This window comes from Lissotriton helveticus, chromosome 2_1, assembly GCF_964261635.1.
Source record: "Lissotriton helveticus chromosome 2_1, aLisHel1.1, whole genome shotgun sequence".
Lineage (NCBI taxonomy): Eukaryota > Metazoa > Chordata > Amphibia > Caudata > Salamandridae > Lissotriton > Lissotriton helveticus.
The window spans coordinates 968,675,451-968,698,393 of record NC_136059.1 but is presented as its reverse complement, the minus strand read 5'-3'; the positions used below and the strand labels follow the sequence as shown (position 1 = coordinate 968,698,393).

General features: G+C 46.5%; 1 protein-coding gene across 2 annotated transcripts in view; it reads right to left on the bottom strand.

Moving 5' to 3' along the window:
* The window catches only part of PUM3 (pumilio RNA binding family member 3), a 211,189-nt gene that overhangs the window by 123,175 nt on the left and 65,071 nt on the right, over positions 1-22,943 (bottom strand). For both annotated transcript variants that reach the window (XM_078675717.1, XM_078675718.1), the window contains one exon: positions 6,336-6,510. In XM_078675717.1, the coding sequence (XP_078531843.1) occupies positions 6,336-6,510 (175 nt within the window). The remainder of the gene's footprint in view (positions 1-6,335; positions 6,511-22,943) is intronic.

The following is a 22,943-nucleotide window of genomic DNA, read 5'->3' as shown; positions in this document are numbered from 1 at the left end:
GTAGTACAGCCTGCTGGAGACAAGGGCCTGCATGACGGTCCTTCTGGTGTCGACAGAGCCAACTTAAGATCTTGCGGAGCATGCATAGGGTGTGGAAGTAGGCTGTTGAAGACTGTGTTTATCTGTTGCTTCATGGATAGCTTGCTGTCCAAGTTGATACAGAGGTTGCAGGAGTGGTCTGCTGGGTCAGGGGGTTGGCCGAGTTCTGCAAGCCACCATGCGTCATTCCATGGCAAGGTGTTGTTCTCAAAGAGGACTACTTCTGTTTCGTATGTGTTCAGCTTGCGGCAGCGGTCCTTCATCCAGTCGGCACATTCATCAAACATCTGTGGTAGTTGGCTCTAGGATCTTCTGACAGCGAGAGGATGAGCTAGGTGTAGTCGGCGTAGGAAATGATGCTGAGTCCGTGCATCTGACCATGTTGGCCAGGGGTTCATGTACGTGTTGAAGAGGGTGGGACTAAGGGATGATCTTTGGGGGATGCTGCAGATGATTATTTTGGATTCCGAAGTGAACAGTTGGAGATTAATTCTCTGGGTTCTTGCGGTATGGTATGAGGCGATCCATTTGCAGGCGTCTGTCAAAGGTCCAGGAGGATGAGGGCTGCTGTTTCTCCGCAGTTCAGGCAGGCCCTGATGTCATCAGGGCCTGCGATCAGGGCTGTCTCAATGCTGTGGTTGGCTCGGAATCCGGACTGAGAGAGGTCCAGAAGATGGTTGTGTTCCAGGTGTTCGGTGAGTTGCTGGTTGATTGCCCTCGAGAAATGTTGCTGGATAGAAGAGAAGGGAGATGGGTCTGTAGTTCTTCGGTTCTGCTGGGCCAGTGGATGGTTTCTTCAGGAGGGGCCTCAATTCTGCATGTTTAGAGTCCTCAGGGAAGGACGCTGATAAAATTGAGGCGTTCAGGACTTTGAATTCATCACCAATCGTCTTGTTCCAGAGTTCAAACATGTGGTGGGGACAAGGGGTGCTTGGGTGCTCCCAACTGCACAGAGTTCATGATGGTGACTGTGGCTTGGGTTGTGAGAGGGTCCCAGTTGGTGAGCAGATGGTCGGGTTCTTTGTTCGTGGGTGGGGGTTTGAGCAGGCTGATGCTGTGGGCAGCAGGTGGTTGGGGTACGAGGTTTTTGTAGATGACTGAGATCTTGTCATAGAAGAAGTACGCCAGAGTATTGCACAGTTCTTGGGAGGGTGTGATGTCATTCTCAGCGACTGCGGGGTTGGAGAACTCCTTCACAAAAGGAAAGGGCTCCTTGCTGCAGTTTGTGCTGGCTTCAATGTGGTCTATTAGTGTGTTCTTCTTTGTTTCTTTAAATAGGCAGTGATACTGGTTGAGTGTTGTCCTTAAGGTGGTGACGTCTCCTGTTTCTTTGCAGGTAAGCCACTTCATTTCTTGTTACCGTATGTGAGAATGGGGTTGAGCGTGTACCCTGCGTTGTGGGTAGGGTGGGTGAAAAGTTGCTTGAGGCCCAAGTTGTGCATGCTTTCCAGGAAGTCAGTTGTGTTTGTGTTGCTGGGGTCGTTGAGGTGAAGTTGATGTCCCCTGGAAAGATGAAGTGCTCGGAGTTGATGGCAATCCGGGTGATGAGGTTAAGGATGGCATTGCAGAAACTGGGGCATGAACCAAAAAAGATTTTTTTGATTTACTTTTTGAAGCATTATAATCGTGCATACATATATACACACCAGCATGCAATGCCCCAGCGCGAATGAAGAGCACCTCATCTGGAGGAGGGGCAAGAGTAACATTTAACAGGGCTCGGTTTTTAGAACAGCTGTACCCTGTGCTGACCCTCGAAAGAGCCCGTGAAACTGGCACTGATGAAGGCGAACCATCGCTGAAACGAGTATGCCTGTTTTATGGACTGCCAGCACTGCGCAAAATTTTGAAAATAAAGCCCTCTAAGGATTCCGGAGTGTGTCGTGCTTGTCTCCAGGGAACAAGCGTGGCTTGGTGTTTAGTCCGCAAGCTGGTTGCTGACCTGCGGCACACCCTCTTGGTTTGGAGCACCTTGGGACAACCAGCAGTGTGGAAACTTGCATTAGTGGCAAAAACAAGGCGCCCCCCCAGCAGGTATATCGCCATTGGCTCTATGGGCTGCAATGGGGAGAGAGGAGGCAACACAGTGTGCCTGAGGAAGGATTCGGCTGTGGACTTTGTTTTGACACACACCCTCGGGCACTCGGACTACAGGCACCAGCATGCAATGCCTGTGGGAGTGTCTGCGCGAATGAAGAGCACCTGATCTGGAGGAGGGGCAAGAGTAACATTTAACAGGACTCTGTTTTTAGAACAGCTGTACCCTGTGCTGACCCCCGAAGGAGCCCGTGAAACTGGCACTGATGAAGGCGAACCACCGCTAAAGCGTATGCCTGTTGTTTTATGGACTGCCAGCACTGCACAAAATGTTGAAAATAAAGCCCTCTAAAGATTCCGGAGTGTGTCGTGCTTGTCTCCAGGGAACAAGCGTGGTTTGACATATATACACACATATAATAATTATTTAATTTTGTAAGCAGCCTTGCACCCCCTGAGTAGGTGTCACGAACCTCCAGGCGTTCACAGACCACAGGTTAAATAAACACTGATCTAAAATATTTATTTACAGACACAGGCCTTACGACACATGCATTAGGACACCTTCCTCAATACATTGCGAAGGGGGGTATGACCTTTTCAGGTCTGGCCTACAGGCATCTTCAGCTGTCTGTAAGACCTATTGTGTACAAAATCAATTCTTACACTGTGCCCGGAGTCACCTCATTGTTTATCACGAATAGGCTTTCATGTTGCTCTCATTCCACTGCTTCGTATTTAGTGATTTTTCTACCTCTTCTTGTGTGTGTGTCCCTTCCCTGAGCCATAGCGGTTTTACAGTGCTTCCGTTTGGATGAGGTGTAGACTTCTGCTGTTTAGAATCGGAGAACTTCATCCTTATTTTTACTTTCATCACTCCACGAGAGTGAATGTATTTTTCCTCGGTCTCCCTTTTAAATTAGTTTTATTTTAAATTGGCCAAAGATCACTGCCCAGCTCTTGGATTGCGTTTTCATGCTCCAAACCCCCCTGCTCCCATGTGCAACCTTTGGTCACGTATCACTCGCTGCTCCTACGTTTCTTTTTGAAACCTGATTACCCTGTTGTGTGCGTGTGAGATCTTACAGATCAGCAGCCCGCTGCATGGTCATTGGGCCCCTGCTCCCCACACAATCATCTTTCCTAGAATTTTGTTATTAATTGTATTTATTTGTTGCAAGCACCTGGCAACTACACTGTGCAACCGGGCTGCTCGCTTCCCTTATTGCATGACAATATATGAATAGTTTATTTTAATATACTGTCCCAAGATCGTTGTCCATCATTTGGGAATGGTAAATGAAGAATAAACTAACAAGTAACACAAGATTGCTGCCACATAAGTGTGCAGATGCATGGCAGTCCTCAAACTATTTTTTTTTAACTAAGAAAAACCACTCCAAGATGGCTGCTGTGTGGACCTATTCTTTTGTAACACTAAATTTGTTCCAGAGACACTGATGTGATTTAGGGACAGGAGAACCGTACTAGCTACTTAATAACCAGTTTGAATTTTCTTATTTTATTAACTGAAAGGCATTTTCAGAGAGCATTCGAATCTTTAAATGAGTGTCCAAACTTACTTGACAGGTTATGACAGTTAATCACCTTTTGAGAATCCTGGGAAACGTACATGTTTCTTGAACAGTAGCAGAAACTTGGTAAAACATAAGGCTCATTCTCCAGCTAAAAAGCATGAATTTCTAAACACTGTAGAAAGTATGCCAACAAGCAAAGGTTCTAAATAAATTGAGGAATTTGCATAGCTGATATATAAAGACAATTTTTAGGTGTATACTCTTTGTCAAGAGCAGCATCAGAAAATGAGGATGTCGTGCTTGGAAAAACACTGGACAGAAACAACAAATACCTTCATCTTGAGGTCCATGCTTCTCATAGTGAACAGTTGATGTACAAAATCCCTCCTTCAGTGGTATCCATAAAAAATGTGCGTTCCAATTTATTTATTTATTCAAAGTTTTATATAGCGCGAACAAGATCCTTACAGATATCAGAGCGCTTCACAAAGACAGGGTAGGGGCAGTAGGAATGAACAGAGGTAATGGGAGCAGTATAGTAGTTACTAACGTGATAGGATACACGTGATAGGATAATAATAACATACATAAGACATATCAATATACAATCAGGTAAACAAGTAATATAAGACGGCACAAGTCATTGATCCCACTACAGAGGAGTTCAGGTACACCTTGGGTGTGTGGAAGGCTTATACCAATGTTTTAGTATAGAGAGAGCACGGAGTGGGGGCATCGGGAGAGTGAATCAGTGAGCCAACGTGCATCATATATTGGTAAGTAGTACGAAAGTAGCGTAGTAGTGTCCCCATCAAGTAGAAGTATAGTGCCAAAGGACAAGGTGAGCAGTGATACAAAGCAATGCTGGGTCTCTGATCCAGCACCTATAAGGTTCAGGAGATCTTGGCCAGAAGGATGGTTTTCACCTCTTTCTTGAAGAGTGCAGTGGAGGAGATACGCCTGGTTTCAGGGGGGAGCGCATTCCAGATCCTGGGTGCCATTCCTGAGAAGGAGCGCTTGTATGTTTTCTCTTTCCGGAATCTACGAGGTTTCAGGAGTAGATTTTTTGAACTTCTATTGGATCTCGAACCTCCTGATATAGACAACTTTTGAGCGAGGTAGTTGGGTGCATTGTGATGCACTGCCAATGAAAGCACTGCCTATTATTTTAACACAACCCTCTGGGTTCTAACAAAGAACTCTCCCTTTGCAGCAAAATTGAAGAAATGCTAACTAAAATTCATGTTAGCAGCCAGAAAGGGGTGTCTCTGTTCACAATTTGTTTATAGTAAGCAGGGAGGGAGGACAACCCCTCCAAACTATGGGCACAGATATTGGATTAAGGAAAGACTGACTCAGGGCAAGACTATCGACCACAGCATAGTGCATGGGTACTCACAAACAGGTTACTAGGGGCCAAATAGTATGGTGTGTGGTGTGACAGAGCCACAATGATGGGGTGGGAAATTGTAGCGGGGGGGGCAAGATGGGTGTACAGAAAGCAAAGTATGTATACAATTTATTTTGAGGGCTCAATGCCATACTGCTCTGTGCCTAGTGCCTGGTCTGTAGAGGAGGCATAGATTCGCCAATACTGTGCTCCGCTGTATCCGAGTCGCCAATGCTCTACCGCACTTTGGAGTAAGCCTTCTCTTCTCACTATTGCTACCATGGCCGAATCAAGTTTACAAAAAGGAAGTTACTTGATTATTGAATTTGAATGGAACGGAAGTGCACAATGTGAAATCAGAAAACCTGGGATCAAGCCAGGCTTACCCACTTGACCAAATTCTGTGATGCTAGGCAATAGTTTTATTTTACGTTGCATCTCTTTTCTTCATTATCATATATGAGCACCTTGAAATACATGAGTTCAAGATGTGTGCTGTGCAAAACCTTCTTCTGTCTTTGACTCAATAAACTATAATGATGTCAATGTATAACAACAACTCAGGCCACCCAAACGGGTCCACATGAAAACTGACCAGGGGGCTGCATGTAAAGGTCAGGAGGGCCACAGGCAACCCCGGGCCATACTTTGAGTATCACTAGCTAGCATAGAGAATTGCTTGGAAGAGCATCGCGTGTTTCCAAACTTGTTTGTGGAGACTATTTAGTTCAGATAAATTACAATGATATTTTAGTACCAACATTCACTCCTATGTGGGACTGGTTAAATAAAAATCAGCGTAACAAATGGGTTACGCTTTTGCTACCCAGTTCCTGTTGGTTCACAGGGTGTCTCTCGTTCATTTATACTTTAAATAAAAATCAGCCAGACCTAAGGGACCGTAAGTGTGTCAGTCAAGTGTTTAATGCAGAATATCAGACAAAGTAACAACGTAGAAGAAAGGACAAAAGTGCAGGAGCGGAAAATGTCAGCACAGGAGGAGGCTGGTCAGGAGAGATGAAGGCAACAAAGTACTAAACTGGCTATATGATCAAGGTCTATTGCACAGCTATTTCTTGCTTCCATTTCACTTTTCTCAGTCAACCATGGCTTCGATATTGTAAGTCATTTTCAAGGAAAGTGAGGAAAAAACAGGAAGAGAAGAGCGTGGCAGAGCATAAAAAGGCATTTTCACCTAAAGCAGAAAAACACAAGAGCTAGCCTTACAGACTATGTTTTTTTGTTACTTTTTTACCTTTTTAGACTAAAGAGGGTACCAAACAGGCAACAAATATTCACACTGTAAAATTGAGGACATTGAAAACATCTACCTTATAAACCAGAAAGGCATTCCCATACAGTTCTTCTGTCAGAAAGTTTCTCTGTTCAAGAACAGCCTTGTCATTGTAGGCATACTCTATTATATATGAAGCCTCTGCATGCCGCAGCATTTTTCTCACTTGGCCTTTAAAACTTCTTATAATTTCTGCAACTTGTTGTTTTGACCTTTGGGTATAAGGAATTGAAAGAAACACATCGGTGAAATCTCACTTCAAAGTATTATTTTAAATAAGCACAGGTCTCCTGAAAAACAAAACAGTACACATTCTAATCTATATTGAGGTCGATCAATGCAAAGTTTTTTTTAATAGGATTGTTCTTAGGACTGACCAGAGAGAAGCAGTATAAAAGGAAGGCAGTACATCAAAAGATTTCTGAATTACGGAATTAGCCAAGAGGACTAAGCGGACAACTGTCACATTTACTGTAAATAAATCTTAGTTGGACTCGAACTTTATATGATTTCAAAATGTGTTGCATAAGCAGAGGTCGAAATGGGCGGGATCTGCGGGGTACGACAGGACCATACTTTTTTAATATGACAAAAACAGTTCCCCTACAAATGCAACCGTTCTGGGAGGGGCAGACTAGGGTACAGGAAACAAGCCTTCTTGCCAGGGTGTCTGCTGCCTGGCAGAAATTTAACTATTCACATTCGGTTAATGTGCAAATGTAAAGGCTGCTTGTGAGCCGGTACGGACTTTAATTGATGGAGTCACTAGAAGATATTCTTTTTGAGATGTTTTGTAAGGGGATCTGATGAGCTGTGGAGTAAGTGGTGTTAAGGGACAGTTATAAAAAATGTTTGTATTCGGTACAGTCTGCATATTACTCAGATCTATATTTTGGAAGCACTTTTTTTTTTTCCTTAAACCCAAACCTTTTTATGCATTTTGTGGCAGCAAATCTTATACTGCGTGTCATACTGTACATATGCTTTCTGTCACAGGCTCGGACTTCGCAACACTAAAAACTCAGAAGTCACTATTCCCCACTGCACCAACCAGAATTAAATTGTGTGGCTCTCTGGTTACACAGACAGATCTCTCCAGTTATCGCATTAAACAGGCGTTTCACTGCATAAAAAAGTGCATCTCTCACTAATTAGTTTAACTTGCATTTCCTTTTGATTTCAGGTGAGTGTTATTTTATATGCGGTTACTTGAAGGGGAAAGACCAACAACATAGTTACAAAATATTTAGTATTTAACCACGCCTTTGATCCTTCCCCCACGGTCAGCGACCTCGCCCCCAATGGGTTCAGGATCACAGTTCCCTTACTTCTTTTAATGCACTTCGATCACTGTGTGTAGGTGAATAACCATAACCTATAACAACATAGTTCAAATACCATATTCACTGACCAGAGGCAGTTGCTCAGGTAGGTATGACAATTTAGATTATAGCAATGGCACATGTCTTCTTTAATATTTACACAATATCAAGACAGTATTTTTTAGAAAAGCTCTGCCAACCTGACCAGCTTTATTTTCCACCACAGGAAGCACTGCTTTTTTTTGAAGAGAGGTCAGATGTAGAGTATATCTCTGCTTAAAGAGGGAGACTGAAAGTGCACTATTAACCACATAAATAGGTCTACTATGAGCTAAGTGACCGTGGTGGCAGCAGATTACAGTGCATGGGTTCAGACACTTTTTACATACACCTTTGGTGGGAATGAGGCACTTTCTAAATGTCATCAAGCAATACGCAGATACTGGGTAGTATCCTAACAGTACTGTCAGCTGTGTTTTAAGGCTAATACTACAGCATTCCAACTGGACAGAGTCGATCCCTTTGGATATTGACTATCCCAATGAAAGTAATCAAGGCTTACTCTCGGAGGTGGTAGACGTTAGAAACTCAGTGCATATTAGTAAATAGCACAAATTAACAGGCAGCTAAAACATAGCAGTTAAAAATATGCCTCACATGAATAACTTGAAGGTGCCACCAATTTCTGGGGGGTTAAGATACACGAGGGACTACATTTGTAAATATTAAGCCCTGGGGCCAATGTTATCCCAAGTTGAAGTATTTGGATATTGTGGTGTGCTTGGACGGATTCACGACTTGTATGGTAGATAGACTATCCTCCAGGGAGTACTACATTTTTTGTGAACAGATGAATACGTTACTTGCCTTCCATAAGGGTATTTTTGGTGGACACTCACTTGCAGATTTCTCACCTCATGAACCTCCCCAGGAAGCAAACTGGCTCAGGAAAAGTTGAGATAGCTCTATTGCACCGGTAGGTGGCGCCATGGCTAATGCTCCAGATGACAGTCCCTTCCTGGAAGTGATGTCACAGACCTAGCAGTATGTGGCACAACCCTCATGGTCTGAATGTCGGTTCCAGCCATTTTATTCCACATCGGAGGTGAAGATGAGTTTAACAAAGGTGCAATGCAGAAAAACTTGCAACCTTATTAAATACTCCTCAGAAACGGGGAAGTTTGTGGGTCGGTGAGGATTTGCAGGCAAAGAGAGTTTCAACCAAAAGGAAAACATTACTTGTCCCATAAGCATCTGTTCATATCATGAAGTGCTGTAGATTCACATGGTCATATATTCCTGCTATCTAATGCATGGCCACTGACTCCATGTTAGATTGTTTTCTGCACAGGAGATGAGAGTAGGTATGAGGCAGTGGTTACCGCAAAGGGAAGCACTTAGCAGCTGAGGTAGCCCCGGTAGGTGAGATGGATGGGAATAGGAGAGAAGGTGTTCTTCATGTTTAGTGCCGTCATGAAGTCGCCTTGTCGGAGCAGAGGGCTGAAATCCTGCAGGGTTGTCCCGTGGGAATGTGCGAACAGGAAAGATCAGTTGAGGAGCTGGAGGTCCAATACTGGCCTGAGGTAGCTGTCGGTAATAACCTGCTGTTTAGCTGTAATGCATCCTCTCCATAGACTCTCTATTCCCTGCTGCTCGGCCAGTGTGATGATGTCATGGAATGTTGAGTGCCTGTAAGAGTGTCAGCTGGAGAGAGTGGGCGGAGCAGTAAGGATGCTGCTCCTGGTGTGGTTACTTATCCATAACTGGTAACCTGTAACCTAAGCTACAACTTCTGCAATAAATCTACCTTGTTATCCTACGTGAACTGGCTACTTGACTCTTGCTTACAAGAAGGTATCTTTATTGTAACAGCGTCCTTCTTGGGGGATGAGGAAGCAAAGACAATAGGGGCATTTTGCCCTGGAAGGAGATCTCCTCTAATGAGGATATGTTCATGGGATGGGATTTAGAGAGGGGCTGTGAAGTTCTAGGAATTAGCTAAGGTGAACCATCTAAATTACCTTTGGATCTGATATGATTTCCACCCAGTGACAGAGGAAATCTTGCAATTGTTCCCTCCTAACAGGTGATGGGTGATCAGGTGGAGGAGGATTGGGGGGGGGGTGCTTAAAGGCATTCTTAATGATGAGGGTCATGGCCCCTGATCTACACAGGGTCACTGGGTAGGGTTTATATTTCTTCTTAATTTTATAGGTTTTATATAGCGCTGGCTGGACCCAGGGGTATCAGAGCGCTTTACATTTTTGAGACAAGAGGGTCAATAAGACAGGGAATATACAAAGCATCAATGTATATATATAACATATAAGTCTCAGCCTAACAGATTACAAAACGATAAATATGGGAAGTAAGCATATCAGAATGTGGAAAAAGTGATAATCAAAAATATGATAAGGCACAAACTGAAAAAAGAGCCGGAAATTGCAGAGTAAAGATAGGGAGGTTAGTGATCAGTTAGGTTGGTAAGGAAGAGAGAGGGAGGGGGAGAAGTAGGGGGGGGGGTTGAGGGGAAGTGACGAGAAGGAAGGGCGAGTAAGGATGATAGAGAGAGGGCGGATGCAAAAAGGGTAGGACAGGAGTGGCCAGTGGAAGAGAACAGATAGGGATTAGAGTCCCCAGTATTTATTGAGGAGATGTAGTTTGAGTTCTTTTTTGAAGCTAGAGTAGGAAGGGTTGCAGCGAAGGTCAGTTGGAAGGGCATTCCAAATGCAAGGAGCGTTGCCGGAAAAGGAACGTGACTGGGTGGTTATCTTTTTTAGAAGGGGGGGATAAGAAGGAGGGTGTTAGTACTTCTCAGGGAACGGGAGCAACCGGCTTTAGTGAGTTTGTTAGCGAGGTAGGTCGGTGTGTTTTGATGGAGAATTTTATGTGTAATGCAGGCTGTTTTGTAAGTGGACCTACCTTCAATGGGGAGCCATTTAAGGGTTTTAAGGGCAGGGGAGATGTGGTCGAATCGCTTGCAGTCAGTGGTAAGTCTAGCTGCAAGGTGAAGCACAGATTTGAGAGGTGCTAGGTGGATCTTGGGAGTTCCGGTGAGAATGGCATTACCATAGACGATGCGAGAAAGGACAAGGGATTGTACTGCTAGTTTGAAATCATCGATAGGGATGAAGGGCTTGATTTTCTTAAGGTGGCGGAGAGTGAAGAGGGCTCCTTTGGCAGAGTTGTTGATGTGTGTCTTGAGTGTAAGGAGATTGTCAATGGAGATCCCTAGTGATTTGACTGAGGAGGACAAAGATAAGGAGCAGTTGAGGGCATTAAGGTCAGAGATCCAGTTCTGAATGGGGAGCTTGTTATTTTGGGGGGGGGGAAAAGAATAATTTCAGTTTTTTTAGGGTTGAGTTTGAGGTGGTTAATGTGGAACCAGGCTTGAATCTTGATGAGTGTTGTTGAGGTGAAGGATGTCAGCATGAGTTTTAATCTTATAATAGATTTGGGTGTCGTCGGCGTAAAGATGGTAGTTGATCCCGGCTTGTTCAAGAATGAGTGTGAGGGGTTCCATGAAAAGGTTAAAGAGAGAGGGAGAGAGGATGGATCCTTGCGGAACTCCTAAGGAGATGGGGGTAGGGTTAGATAGGCAATTTTGAATTTTGATTTGTTGAGAACGGTGTTGTAGGTATGAGACGAACCATTTGTGTGTCGTACCGTTCAGTCCGAATCGATCTCTAAGAGCATTGAGTAGAGCAGAGTGGTTAACAGTATCAAACGCTGCAGAGAGATCAAGGAGGATCAGAAGGCTAGATTCGCCATTGTCAAGTGAGTGGTGGATGTCGTCAACAATGTTTAGCATGGCGGTTTCAGTGCTGCATCCTTTCCTAAAGCCAGATTGGAGGGGGTCAAGTAAATTAAAATGTTCAATTTGTTTATCTAGTTGGAGAAGGACACATTTTTCCAGGGCTTTAGAAAGAAGAGGAAGGTTGGAGATGGGACGAAGGTTATTGAGGTCGTTTGTGTCTGCCAAGGGATTTTTTATAATGGGGGTAATTTGGCCTAGTTGCAATGAAGTGGGGACACAGCCGGTGGCAAGGGAGCTGTTGATGATAGAGGTCCAGGAAGGGGTGATGATGTGTTTGAGGTTTTGGACAAGTTTGGAGGGGAGAGGGTCTTTGGTGTGGGAGGAAGGCTTGAGTTTGGTAATGATGTTAAAGACGTCTCTTTCAGTGACAGGTTGGAAGTTAAGCCATGCGGCATTGTTTTTAGGAAGATAATTAAGATGATTGGAGTCCAGGAAATTGGAGGACAAGGGGAGGTGAGGGAGATCAGAGTTATGGTGGGTAGTAGTGGGTGTAGAGGGAGTTATGTTGGAGGGGGGGATATTAAGAGATGTTCGGATTGGCGGTAGGGATTGCAGTAGAGTGGAAGGTTTGCTCAATTAGTTTAATTTTGTCAGAGAAAAAGAGAGCTATTTCTTCACATCTAGTCGTCGAGGCCAGCGGGACAGGGGGAGCGGAAGTGGTTTGATTGCGCACAATGTTGAATAGTTCTCTAGGCCTGTTCTGAGCTCGATCTAGTTGAGTCCAGAAGAAGGAAGTTTTTTGTCTAAAGATATGTTTTTTAGGACGATCTAGCAAGTCTGAGGCGGGCCAGGTTAGAAGGGGAGGGGTGCTGTCTCCATAATCTTTCCATCAGTCTGAGACTGCGTCTTTCATTATTAAGCTCTGTGTTAAACCACGATTTAGAGGGGATATTTCTTTGTTTTTTAAGCTTGAGAGGGGCCAGAAGGTCAAGGGTATCGATGACTGCTTTGTTATATTGTTCGGTAAGTTCATTCTGATTAATTTCCCTCTGAGGCGGAAAGCCGGAGGTTAGCACGCTGCACCTGAATTGTATTTTAAACTCTGTCACTATTGTCTTCACTTACTGTTGATTTTAAAAACTGTAATTGACCACGAAGCTCACCTGAGCAAAAGCGCCGTACTCACGCGCTCAGCCTGCCCTCCCAGACCCTCCAAAACACAGCGAGTCCCCGCTGTCAGAGGGGGAAAACGCCCACACCGCCAGCGCGGTCAAAGGCGAAGCCACGCCCACTGCGAGGCCACGCCCATAATACCTACTACAAATGTGTCGGCCATTCCAGCGCAGCGGACGAGCGCAGCGGGAGCGCCTAAGGCAAGCCCGTCTGCGCCCGTCCGCGCACGACCGGGCCTAGGGCCAGACCCCCTGGCACCCAGAGCCTCCACCAAAACCACATACTCCCGTCGTGACCTTTTAAGCCTCAGACCTTCCATCGCCCCCTCATGCAGATATATCCATGATATGAATGGACCCTTTGTCAGCTGCACGAACTGCCAGCCAGCCCAGCTTAAACTCCCCACACGAGTGCTGAAGCCCGCAACCCTCAAACTTGCCTCGCTGAACTGTCGCTCCCTCCCTAAACATGCGACACCAATCCACCACTTAATAGAAGACTACGAGATTGACATTCTCTTCCTAACGGAAACGTGGCTCACCCCACACTCTGACTCGGACATAGTGTTAGCCACACCACCTGGATTCCTCATCCAGTCTCTCCCTCGACCACTAGGTAGAGGTGGAGGTATTGCCATCATCTACCGAGACTCTTTCATCTGCAATTCCAGCGACGCACAAATCTCAGACTCTGAAAGCCTTCAATTCTCAATCAAACTAGACCCTACGAATTCCCTTTCAGGGATTCTAGTCTACCGTCCCCCCGGCCACCCTGGTTCCTTTCCCAATGCCCTCTTAGACACTGTAGCTACACAGGCTCACTCCGTCACGAATTTTATTTTAGTGGGAGACTTGAACATCCACTTCGAAGACACTTCAGATTCTGGAGTAGTCGACCTGATCACTGAACTAGCGGCCTCGGACCTCCGTCTCCTTAACTCAGGAGCCACTCACATTAAAGGCCACCTGCTGGACCCAGTCTTCACCAGCTCCCCCGCGATGCAAACAATAGACTCCATCCCCCTTCCCTGGACGGACCACTTCTTGGTCCTATTCCAACTTCCAGGTTCCCTTAGGAAACCTCAGAAATTGCCCACTTTCACCAGAGGCAGGACTTGGTCCAAACTTCCCATTGAAGAATGGGCCAATACCCTGATATCTACTGCCCCGATTCATGAAGATATCCCGGACAACGCCGATAGTAACTTCAGAAATTGGATCACGACCTCCCTTGACTCCGTGCTCCCACTCAGAATGCGCGAAGACAAAACCAACAACACGGGTTCTGCACCGTGGTTCACCCCAGAACTTCGTCAGCTCCGCAAAAACTGTAAAAGAGCCGAACGGCTTTGGAGAAAAGACTGGCATAATGCCAGCAAAGAGGCCTACCACTCCTCAGTCAAAATCTATAAAACTGCTATTAAGCTCTCCAAAGCCTCCCACTATGACACCCGGATAAAGGAAGCCTCAAATTCCTCTAGGGAATCCTACCTCATCGTGAAGGAGCTATTGAAAGTTCCCATCTCTCCCTTGTCCACCACCCCCCAGGTAGACAGAAGCAATGACCTAGCCACATATTTCAACAATAAAATCGCCCGTATCCTCACATCCCTCCCTCTTCCTAGCTCCCCCACCCGCAGAAATATTACTCAGCCCCCCGGTCAGACGGGAATACGTCCCCAACTTGAGACATTCAGGCCAGTAACGCCTAACGAGGTGGAAGCAACCCTGAATAAAATAAAAAGCGGATCTCCTTTAGACCCTGCACCCTTGAGATTTCTCAAAAACGTGGCCCCCGCTATCACCCCTACACTCACGGAACTTATCAACTGCTCACTTGCACAAGGATCAGTCCCCGACAGCTGGAAAAGTGCAGTGGTGAAGGCACTCCTTAAAAAACCTCAGCTTGATCCAACTGATATGGCAAACTACCGACCCATATCCCTCCTCCCGGGGATTAGCAAGATTACCGAGAAACTGGTGAATAGTCAACTCTCCCGATTCCTCGAGACAAATAACATCCTACGGCAATCCCAAACCGGGTTCCGTCCGGGACACGGTACAGACACCGCCCTTCTTGCCGTCATCGAGGAAGCAAGGCGCATTCTAGACTCAGGAGGATCAGTGGCAGTGATCCTCCTGGATCTGAGTGCCGCCTTCGACACGGTCAACCACCGTGTCCTCCTCCATCGGTTGGCGACAGCAGGGCTCACCGGGATGGCATTCAGCTGGATAGAGTCCTTTCTCACCGGACGCACGTTCCAGGTCTGGGACGGTGAATACCACTCGTCCACACTTCCACTCACCAGCGGGGTTCCTCAGGGCTCCTCCCTGAGCCCCACGCTTTTCAACGTGTATATGGCCCCTTTGGAAGATGTGGTATCACCATTCGGGATAAAAATCGTGAGCTACGCTGACGACACACAATTGGTCGTCTCCCTATCCCAACTAGACGACCACCCAGACAAATTACCAAACTGTCTCACCGAAATTCACGGGTGGATGTGCGTATCGTCATTGAAACTTAACGGTTCCAAAACCGAAGTGATGCTCATGGGCAAACAATGGGCGACCATCCCCCCGGCGATCTGGCCAGACGTGTTCGGGGAAATCCCCACCCCGAAACACGAAATCAAGACCCTCGGAGTCTGGCTAGAACCCGATCTCTCAATGAAGACCCAAGCGGCCAAAACGGCCGGGACCTGTCTTGGGCTTCTGCGGACTATCTGCAAAATCTTCCCCCTTCTACCGCCCGTGTCCAGGAAACTTCTAGTTCAGGGCCTCATAATGTCACGGTTAGACTATAGCAATATGGTCTACCTGGGTGCGCCGGAAGCTACCTTAGAGAGACTGCAAAGAGCCCAGAATGCAGCAGCTCGCCTAATCATGAGCGTACCTCCCAGAGTATCCGCCAAACCCGCTATTAAGGCTCTGCACTGGCTCCCAGTCCGCCAAAGGGTGAAATTTAAAGCCATGTGCACGGCCCATAAACTAATCAATGGCTCGGGACCTGCGATTCTCAGCGGCTTGGTCACCCCTTACATAGCACCGAGAGCTCTACGGTCTGAGAACGAGCACCTGGCCAATATCCCCAAATTCAAGAGGACACGTACCGGAGGCCGACGTTTCTCTGTAAAAGCGTCCACTGGTTGGAACTCCCTCCCACGCTCCCTCAGACTGGAGCCCAATTACCTGACGTTCAGGAAAAAACTTAAAACCCTCCTGTTTCCTAAATAAACCCTTCTCCCTTATCCCCCTCAGCAGGATTTAATCTCTATAGCGCGGGGATGCCCTCGGGTCACCAGGCGCTTTATAAGTTGCTAAAAATAAAAAATAAATAAATTCGTGTTAAGGGAGGGAGGGATAGCGAGAAGTTGAGCATGAAGTTTGGATTCAAGTAAGTTGGGGGGGGATCTGACTGAGATTTCTGATCGGTTTCATGGGTTTAATAGTTTTGGTAGGAGGGGGGGAGGCAGAGGTAGTTATCGAGAACAGGATAAGGTGATGGTCGGACCAGTCAATGGGAATGATGTTAGATAGGAGAGCTAGATCCTTGCTGGTGATGATAGCGTCGAGGGTGGCTCCTTTGAAATGGGTTGGTGACTGACAGATTCGTTTGAGGTCATTAATTTCGAGAAGGTCAGAGAGGAGGGCGATTGAGGGATCTTTGGAATCATTCCAATGGAGGTTAAAGTCTCCCAGGAAGATGTTTTTAGAATTGGTAATTGAGGATTGGGTAAGAAGGTTAGATAGCTCGTCAATGAATGGGTATTGGTTTCCGGGTGGATTATATATATTGTGAAGGCGGATGGGGGGGAACCCTGTATTTTGAGTTCAGCTACAAGGTATTCAAAGGAGGCATATTTGGTGTTATTGATAAGGGAGAGCTGTAATTCGTCTTTGAAGATGATAGCTACACCACCGCCTTTTCGGATGGGTCTATCTTTCCTAATGATGGAGTAGCCCGGGGGTAAGAGTATATCTAAAATGCTTGTAGAGTGGTCATTAAGCCAGGATTCTGTAAGGACCGCGATGTCGATGGATTCGCTAAGGATGGTTTCAGAGATTTCTATGGCATGGCAGGCAGTGGAGCGGCAGTTAACAAGCATGCAGGTGAGGGGTTTGGGAGTGGGTTTGGGAGAAGGGAGGGCAAGGATGGAGGTGAGATGAGGAGGGGGTCTAGGTGAGACAGGTGCGAGGGGAATACGACTAGTCCTCAATATGACGGGGATGTTTGAGAAGGTGGGAGGCGTGTTCATGGTCAAAGAGTATGGAGGGTAGGAATTTTGAAGGTCGGAAATTTCCCGGTGAAAGAGGGTGCAAGTGGTACGGAGAGGTCTTTGGGCCCGGCAAAGCAAGGGAGTTGTTTTACACTGTTTGGAGGTGGTGGGGTTTATTTGACCAGGGCTAGCGGTGTTTCTTCGGGGAGGGTGGTCGCTGGATTTGAGGTTTTAGAAATCGTTACTAAGACGCAAGAGATCTCTTGTGAGAGTGGAGAGGTTAAGTTTGATGTTGCGCAGGGAGTTTGAGATAAGAGTGAGGGGGGAAATAGGGGGAGGGGGGAGGAGGAGGACAAATGGGGTTCGGAGTTAGCTGCAGAGGGAGATCTACTCTGAGGAGGCAGTGAGCAGATGCAGGCAGGAAGCCTGTTCTGAAGAGGAGATGAGCCGATGCAGGCAGGAGAGCAGGGAGGGCTGTAGTTGAAGGGGAGAAGGATTGACATGGCGGGATAGGGGGGAGATGAAACCTCTGGGGATGAGTAGTTTGCAGATAGCAAGGAGGTACCGTTGCAGTGTGGTGAAGGAGTGCGGGGTGGGACAATGGGAAGAGTGTGGTGGGGGGGGGGGGGGGGGGAAGAGGATGAGTTGGGAGAGGAAGGGTGGGGGATAGTGTGATTCCGAGGGTGTGAGGCTGAGTTAGGAGAGGAGGAATGAGGGGGAGGAGGAGAAAAGGAAGGGGAATCCGGGTGAGAAGTATTGTGATTTGGAGGGTGTGAGGATGAGTTGGGAGAGGAGGAGTGAGTGAGGGTTGGAGGAGGAATGGAAGGGGCGGCTGTGAAAGAGGGCCAGGAGGGAGGAGTAGAAGGGAGGGGAATGGGTGTGCTGATTGGGTGCAAGGGGGATTGGGAGTGAGGGGAGGGTCATAGTGAGGAAAGAGGGGATGGGTGACAACGTTTGCATACAGGGTTTAGGGAACTAAGCTTGTAAAATCAGCGCCTGCAGACACCTCTCATTAATGGCCGCCGTTGTCTCACTCATTGAACCACGATATCCTGCTTGGCGCAGTAGCGTCACCTTGCGGGACCAGGTTACAACCCGGTGATGCAACCATTCCACAATTTATAAGGGCTTAATAACCGTCCATTATGATCAGAATAACACAATAACCCTTGTGTAATTAAACTTATGTAGCACTCCCCCCTCCCTATGGCTCAACTCCATACACTTAGAACTGTAAGATGGCCGCCGCTGTTACCAAAAAAATCACTTCTGCCCCAAGCTGCGGAAGCCACGAGTAACCCCACCCCGATCACATGACCGCATTGGCGGATAAGAACCTGTGCCTCTCCGTCCCGGTTACCTATCCGGTCCCGGCAGAGAGGGGTAGGTCCACCCGCGGAGGCACGGAGAATACAAGTAAGTGTGTGAGAGCATGTGTGATTATGGCGATTTGCTTCCGTGCACCCACCCTAACGGAGTTCCTCATAACTCGCATGAGAGTCTGGAATAATAATACTTTGTCTGCCAATTGAGGGCGTATTTACAGGGGAACCCTTAAGTAGTTGCTACTGTGTCGCTTGCCCTCAACAATAAACATACGCTGCGAGGCGGTCTCCTTGAGACGGTATAGCCCTTTGAGTGAGTTTAGCCACAACACATTAAAACTGTTATCGCTAACGATGGCTTCCTTCAAAGAGAGGGGGGCTCCGTGAGGAGCGTTTTCCAGGATCGCTGAAACTTTAGAATTCACCCCGGTTGTTTACAACCAGAGACCATACAACCCTGCATGTAATAACGACACTATTCCAATACCAGAAGGGGCACCCCACCATTTCAAGACTGGAAGGGCCACTCCCCCTGATAAGAAAACCTAGCTCTAGGGTTAAACATATGATGAAACAAGTGGTACTCTTCCTTTTTATCGTTTTACCCAATACTTGACTTCTGTTCACCATCATTAGCCTGAAAACTAAGAGGTTGAACCCGTAGCTCTACCTGCCGGGTGCTGTTGTTGTAGCTCACCTCCACCAAGATAGGGGAGTGTCCGATCACTATACCTGTTATGAGAATACTGCTGCTGATTATTGTTTTTAAATTTTTGGGACTACTCCCTTTGAGCATGCCATTCACATTGCTCACCACGGATGAGACCACCTGTTTTTAGCACATGTCAAGTAAACACTTACATAGGCATGCTTCACAGTATTTTGTTTGGTGACATGTCAATTTTAGTGGAAACGTGGCCTTGATGTGAATTTCTTTTTTTTGTCTCCCACTATAGGCAAATACAGCACAACACAGGTACCTTTGATCCTTTACACTATTTGAAATAATGTTCTATAGCAAGGTAAAGGCCCTTTGTAGATAGTATGAAAAAACCACAAACTTTTTGTTCATTTTGGTCCTGAAGAATCGCTAGTCATAGGACAACCAGCTAGAAACATGTCGACCTATTGATATACCCATTAGTCTAGTCTCGCACCAGGGGTCATGAATTCCCTCCGAGCCTATTCGATTTCTCATTTTTAATTTGGAATAAGGGATCACTAGAATAAACTTGATCCCGGTACCCTTTACCCCAATTTTAACTCTCCCTACGTCTACACGATACTGGCCCCTCACCCACACTTCACCCATACGGCAGTTGGAAAAAGATCTCTGCCAAAGAGCCCCTCTTTGAGGTGTTGCCCGTTGGGTATTGCACCGCCGACCCAACGAGGAGCATTGCCCATGATGAAGCAAGACACCTGCAAGGGTGTGTGAGGCCATTATATCCAACAAATTGGATACCCACGCGTTGATCCACGACGCTAGGGTGTCACCAACACAAAACCCTCGCCCCATTTAGGAACAGCCTGGTACCTCTTGTGTTTCATGTTACTTTGGGCGAACACCTAGCTGGACCTGCCACTCTCTCATTGAGTGGGAAACTCGCCTCTTTCACTGTCTCCCTTCTTTGAAAATATAACGTTTGCATAGTGTCATTGGATGTTGAAAGGTCAGGGGCGAAAGAGGTGGACTGGTGGGGCGGGGTAGGTGGGAAGAGAGGAGGTGGAGAGTCTTGGGGGCTGTTGGTGGAATTGGAAAGTTGGATGGCCAAGGCTCTGAAATGGAGTTCAAAGGTGTTAAGATGGGGTACGGCCGCTTGGATGAGGATGTTACCCGTTTTGAAAATGGAGATGTTGATTTCCCCATAAAAGTTGGAGAGGGAGTGGTGGAAAGTTTGTGGCCATGGGGTATTATGGAAGTTTTTGTGACTGGGAGATGTTGAGTGAAAATGCTTTTGCATTTAGAGGGGCGTTTGGAATAGAAAATATAATTTGTTTTGATGGGGGCCTTGTTGTTACTACCCAGGCCTTAATGGGTTGCCTGAATATCTTTGGGGCAGATATGTGCATGCTTTTTTATCATGGCCAGAAATTGTACTGTCCACCCTGACTTGGACAAAGCCTCAACAAGGAAATTGCTCATAGGGAACGTGCATGGAAGGTGACTGTCCATTGGATCACTTTGTGGTGGGCTTTGTAGTTGTCCTAAGGGTGGACTTTGGGCTGTGGCTCAAAATGTGTGTCAGCTGAAGAGTCTGCCTCGGTCATAAGACATCCCTCTGATGACTGTGACAGAGGCAGTGAAGGCAGTGTGCATGGTCACGGTGAAGGCAGCAGCGGTGGTAGGACATGAGGTGGAGCATAAGGGGGCAAGGCTGGTGTCTGTCTCTTTACGTTTCTTGGGCATGGAAGCCTGGTGGGTCTTCGATGCACATTCCTCCTCAAATGCCAGTCTCCTCTTTCGAGGTAGATTCTCTGTGGATTTCGGCACATGACTTCATCATAATCTTCTCAGTAAGGGGGATGGATAAAAGTCTTTGGAGGATCAGCTGTTCAGACTCTTCGGAGCATGTCATTGAGTGTGTTCTCAAAGTCAATAATGGCTTTGGAGTCGATAGTGGTCTAGGTGCTGGTGAAGGGGTTTTGGGCTTCAGGTGGAGTTGAGGCTTGTTGTGCTCTTGGGAACGGAGAGTCAAGAGAGAGGTCAACATCCATTCTCAGGTCCTTTTTTGGATCCAAGGTCTTCGTTCCATAACAAGCAGAGCCCGAACGTGGCCAGGCACTGGAGGCTGTAGTACTTTGTGTACAGGGCATGAAGTCAGACTCCCTAGTGAGTGGGGCCCTCCTTCAGTGTGAGGCCTCCTGGGGTGGGTGTAGGACAGGCAGGCCTTTTGACTCTGGCAGAGGTCTTTATTAGATTGCCGAATGTCTTGAAGACCAAGGGAGCATTCTCTTCCTACTTTGAGTCAAGGTAAGCTTCACATGAGGAGTCGCCATGGTCAGGAGAGAGGCATAGGTTACAAACTTCATTGGAGTCCAATAATGGGAACTTCGAGTGACATAGGGTGTAGTACTGGAAGGACGTTTGTTCCATTAACATCCATGCTCTGATGTGAAAGTTGTTGATATGACTGGGCCTGTAAACCCAGGCAGGACAAGAGATTCCTGGTGGTCAGGGGCAAGATTGGTGGACGTCAGTCTAGTGGTATTGTCGGTGAGAGAAGAACATGGACGACGAAGGTCTTTCCCAGGTCACTGTGTCAAAATTCACAGAGGGGTGGATGTATTGGCAAGTTATTTGACAATTTTGAATAGCTTTTTAGGTATGTTTTTGGCATGGTCTAGTTACACCCTAAAGTATTCAGCTTTTGAACTACAAATATTTTTGTTGTAGGAGCTGCTTGTCGACCCCATTTGCTTGAGGTGTGAAATGGAGGGAGAGTTCCTTCAAGATCTCATAGCAAGCCTTAAATTGCTCCTTTCTTAATTTAGGTTGTTGTTGAACCAGGGTTTGGAGTGGCTACTAGGTATTCTTTATAGTTGCTTCAGAGCAATCGTATCAAGTATTTCAGACATGGATTGTAGTTAATGCTCAATAAGATCATTTACTTTTGCCCTGTTTGTAGGAGGAGGTAGGATGTTGTTGCTAATAGGAGTTCGATCGGTTACATTAATTTTTCTCAAGTCTCTGGACCGTTGTCTGGGTTTAAGATGTTGACCCTTACTAGTCAACACCTTTTCCAAGACGAGGAAGGAGATTATGTAGTGGTCTGACCAGTCACATGGGTTTATAGATTTAAGCTGTATGGCACTATCCTTAGCGATGATTAGATGGCGAGTGGTGCCTCTATTGTGTGTTAGGTCATTACATGACTGGGTAACGTTGAGATCAGTAAAGGAATGCCTAGAAAGCATTCAGTAAGGAGTCATTTCAGTCATGCCAGTGAATGCTGAAATCCCGAAGGAAGATCTGGTTGGTGTGCTAGTCCAAGTAAGAGGACATGATCTTCATTATTTGTTTGATGAAAGGTAAAATATTAGGATTGAATATCCAGGCTCCCGGAGGAAAACAATTTATTTCCGCATCAACTCAATTCACAGAAAATCTCCATCAGACATGGGGCAGGAGGAGGACTCGGCACAAAAAAACCAAACTCAAAAAAGCCCGGTTCTTATCCAGCTGGCTGAAGCTGCAACTTGACAGTAGACAGTGTCCAGAAAAGCTGGTATACCCCAAATAAACATGGCCCTTTACAACAATGCCTCAGTAAGATCAATAAGGGTTTTGCCACAGAGGACCAGCCTGCAGCATTTCAACCAAAATGTAAGCCTAAATCTCTACACACAGCAAAGGCAATATTCGGACATTAAGACCGCCTTGCCCAAATTCGGCTTCAAAGATACAAAGTATTCTAAAGGGACTACAAAGCAGAAATCAGGCATAACCTTATCAGAAGCAGGGCAGTAGATAAGGTGCTGGAATCCCAAAACAGGGACCTTTTTAGAGTCTGAACAGGACAGAGTGAATCCGTATCATAAACTCCCTTGATCAAAACAGGAGTAAGGATAGTGAGGAGCTCGAGAAACAGACGGTGAGGCTTTTGGTAAGTAGTTCTGAAACTGTAAAGAGAAGACTCCCTCTGAAGAGTGGCCACACATTGGTACCTATCCCAGGAGCAGAACATGAAGAGGAATCCAACATTCATTGTGGAATCCAGGTGTGTAAGATGTTCCCATCCATTCCTTAAACACTAAAGGCAATCAATCACAAATGGAAACAGGAACAGAGGCGGGCACAGATTCCAAACCACACTGACAGGCACCCCAGGAACCTGAAGATCCTCAG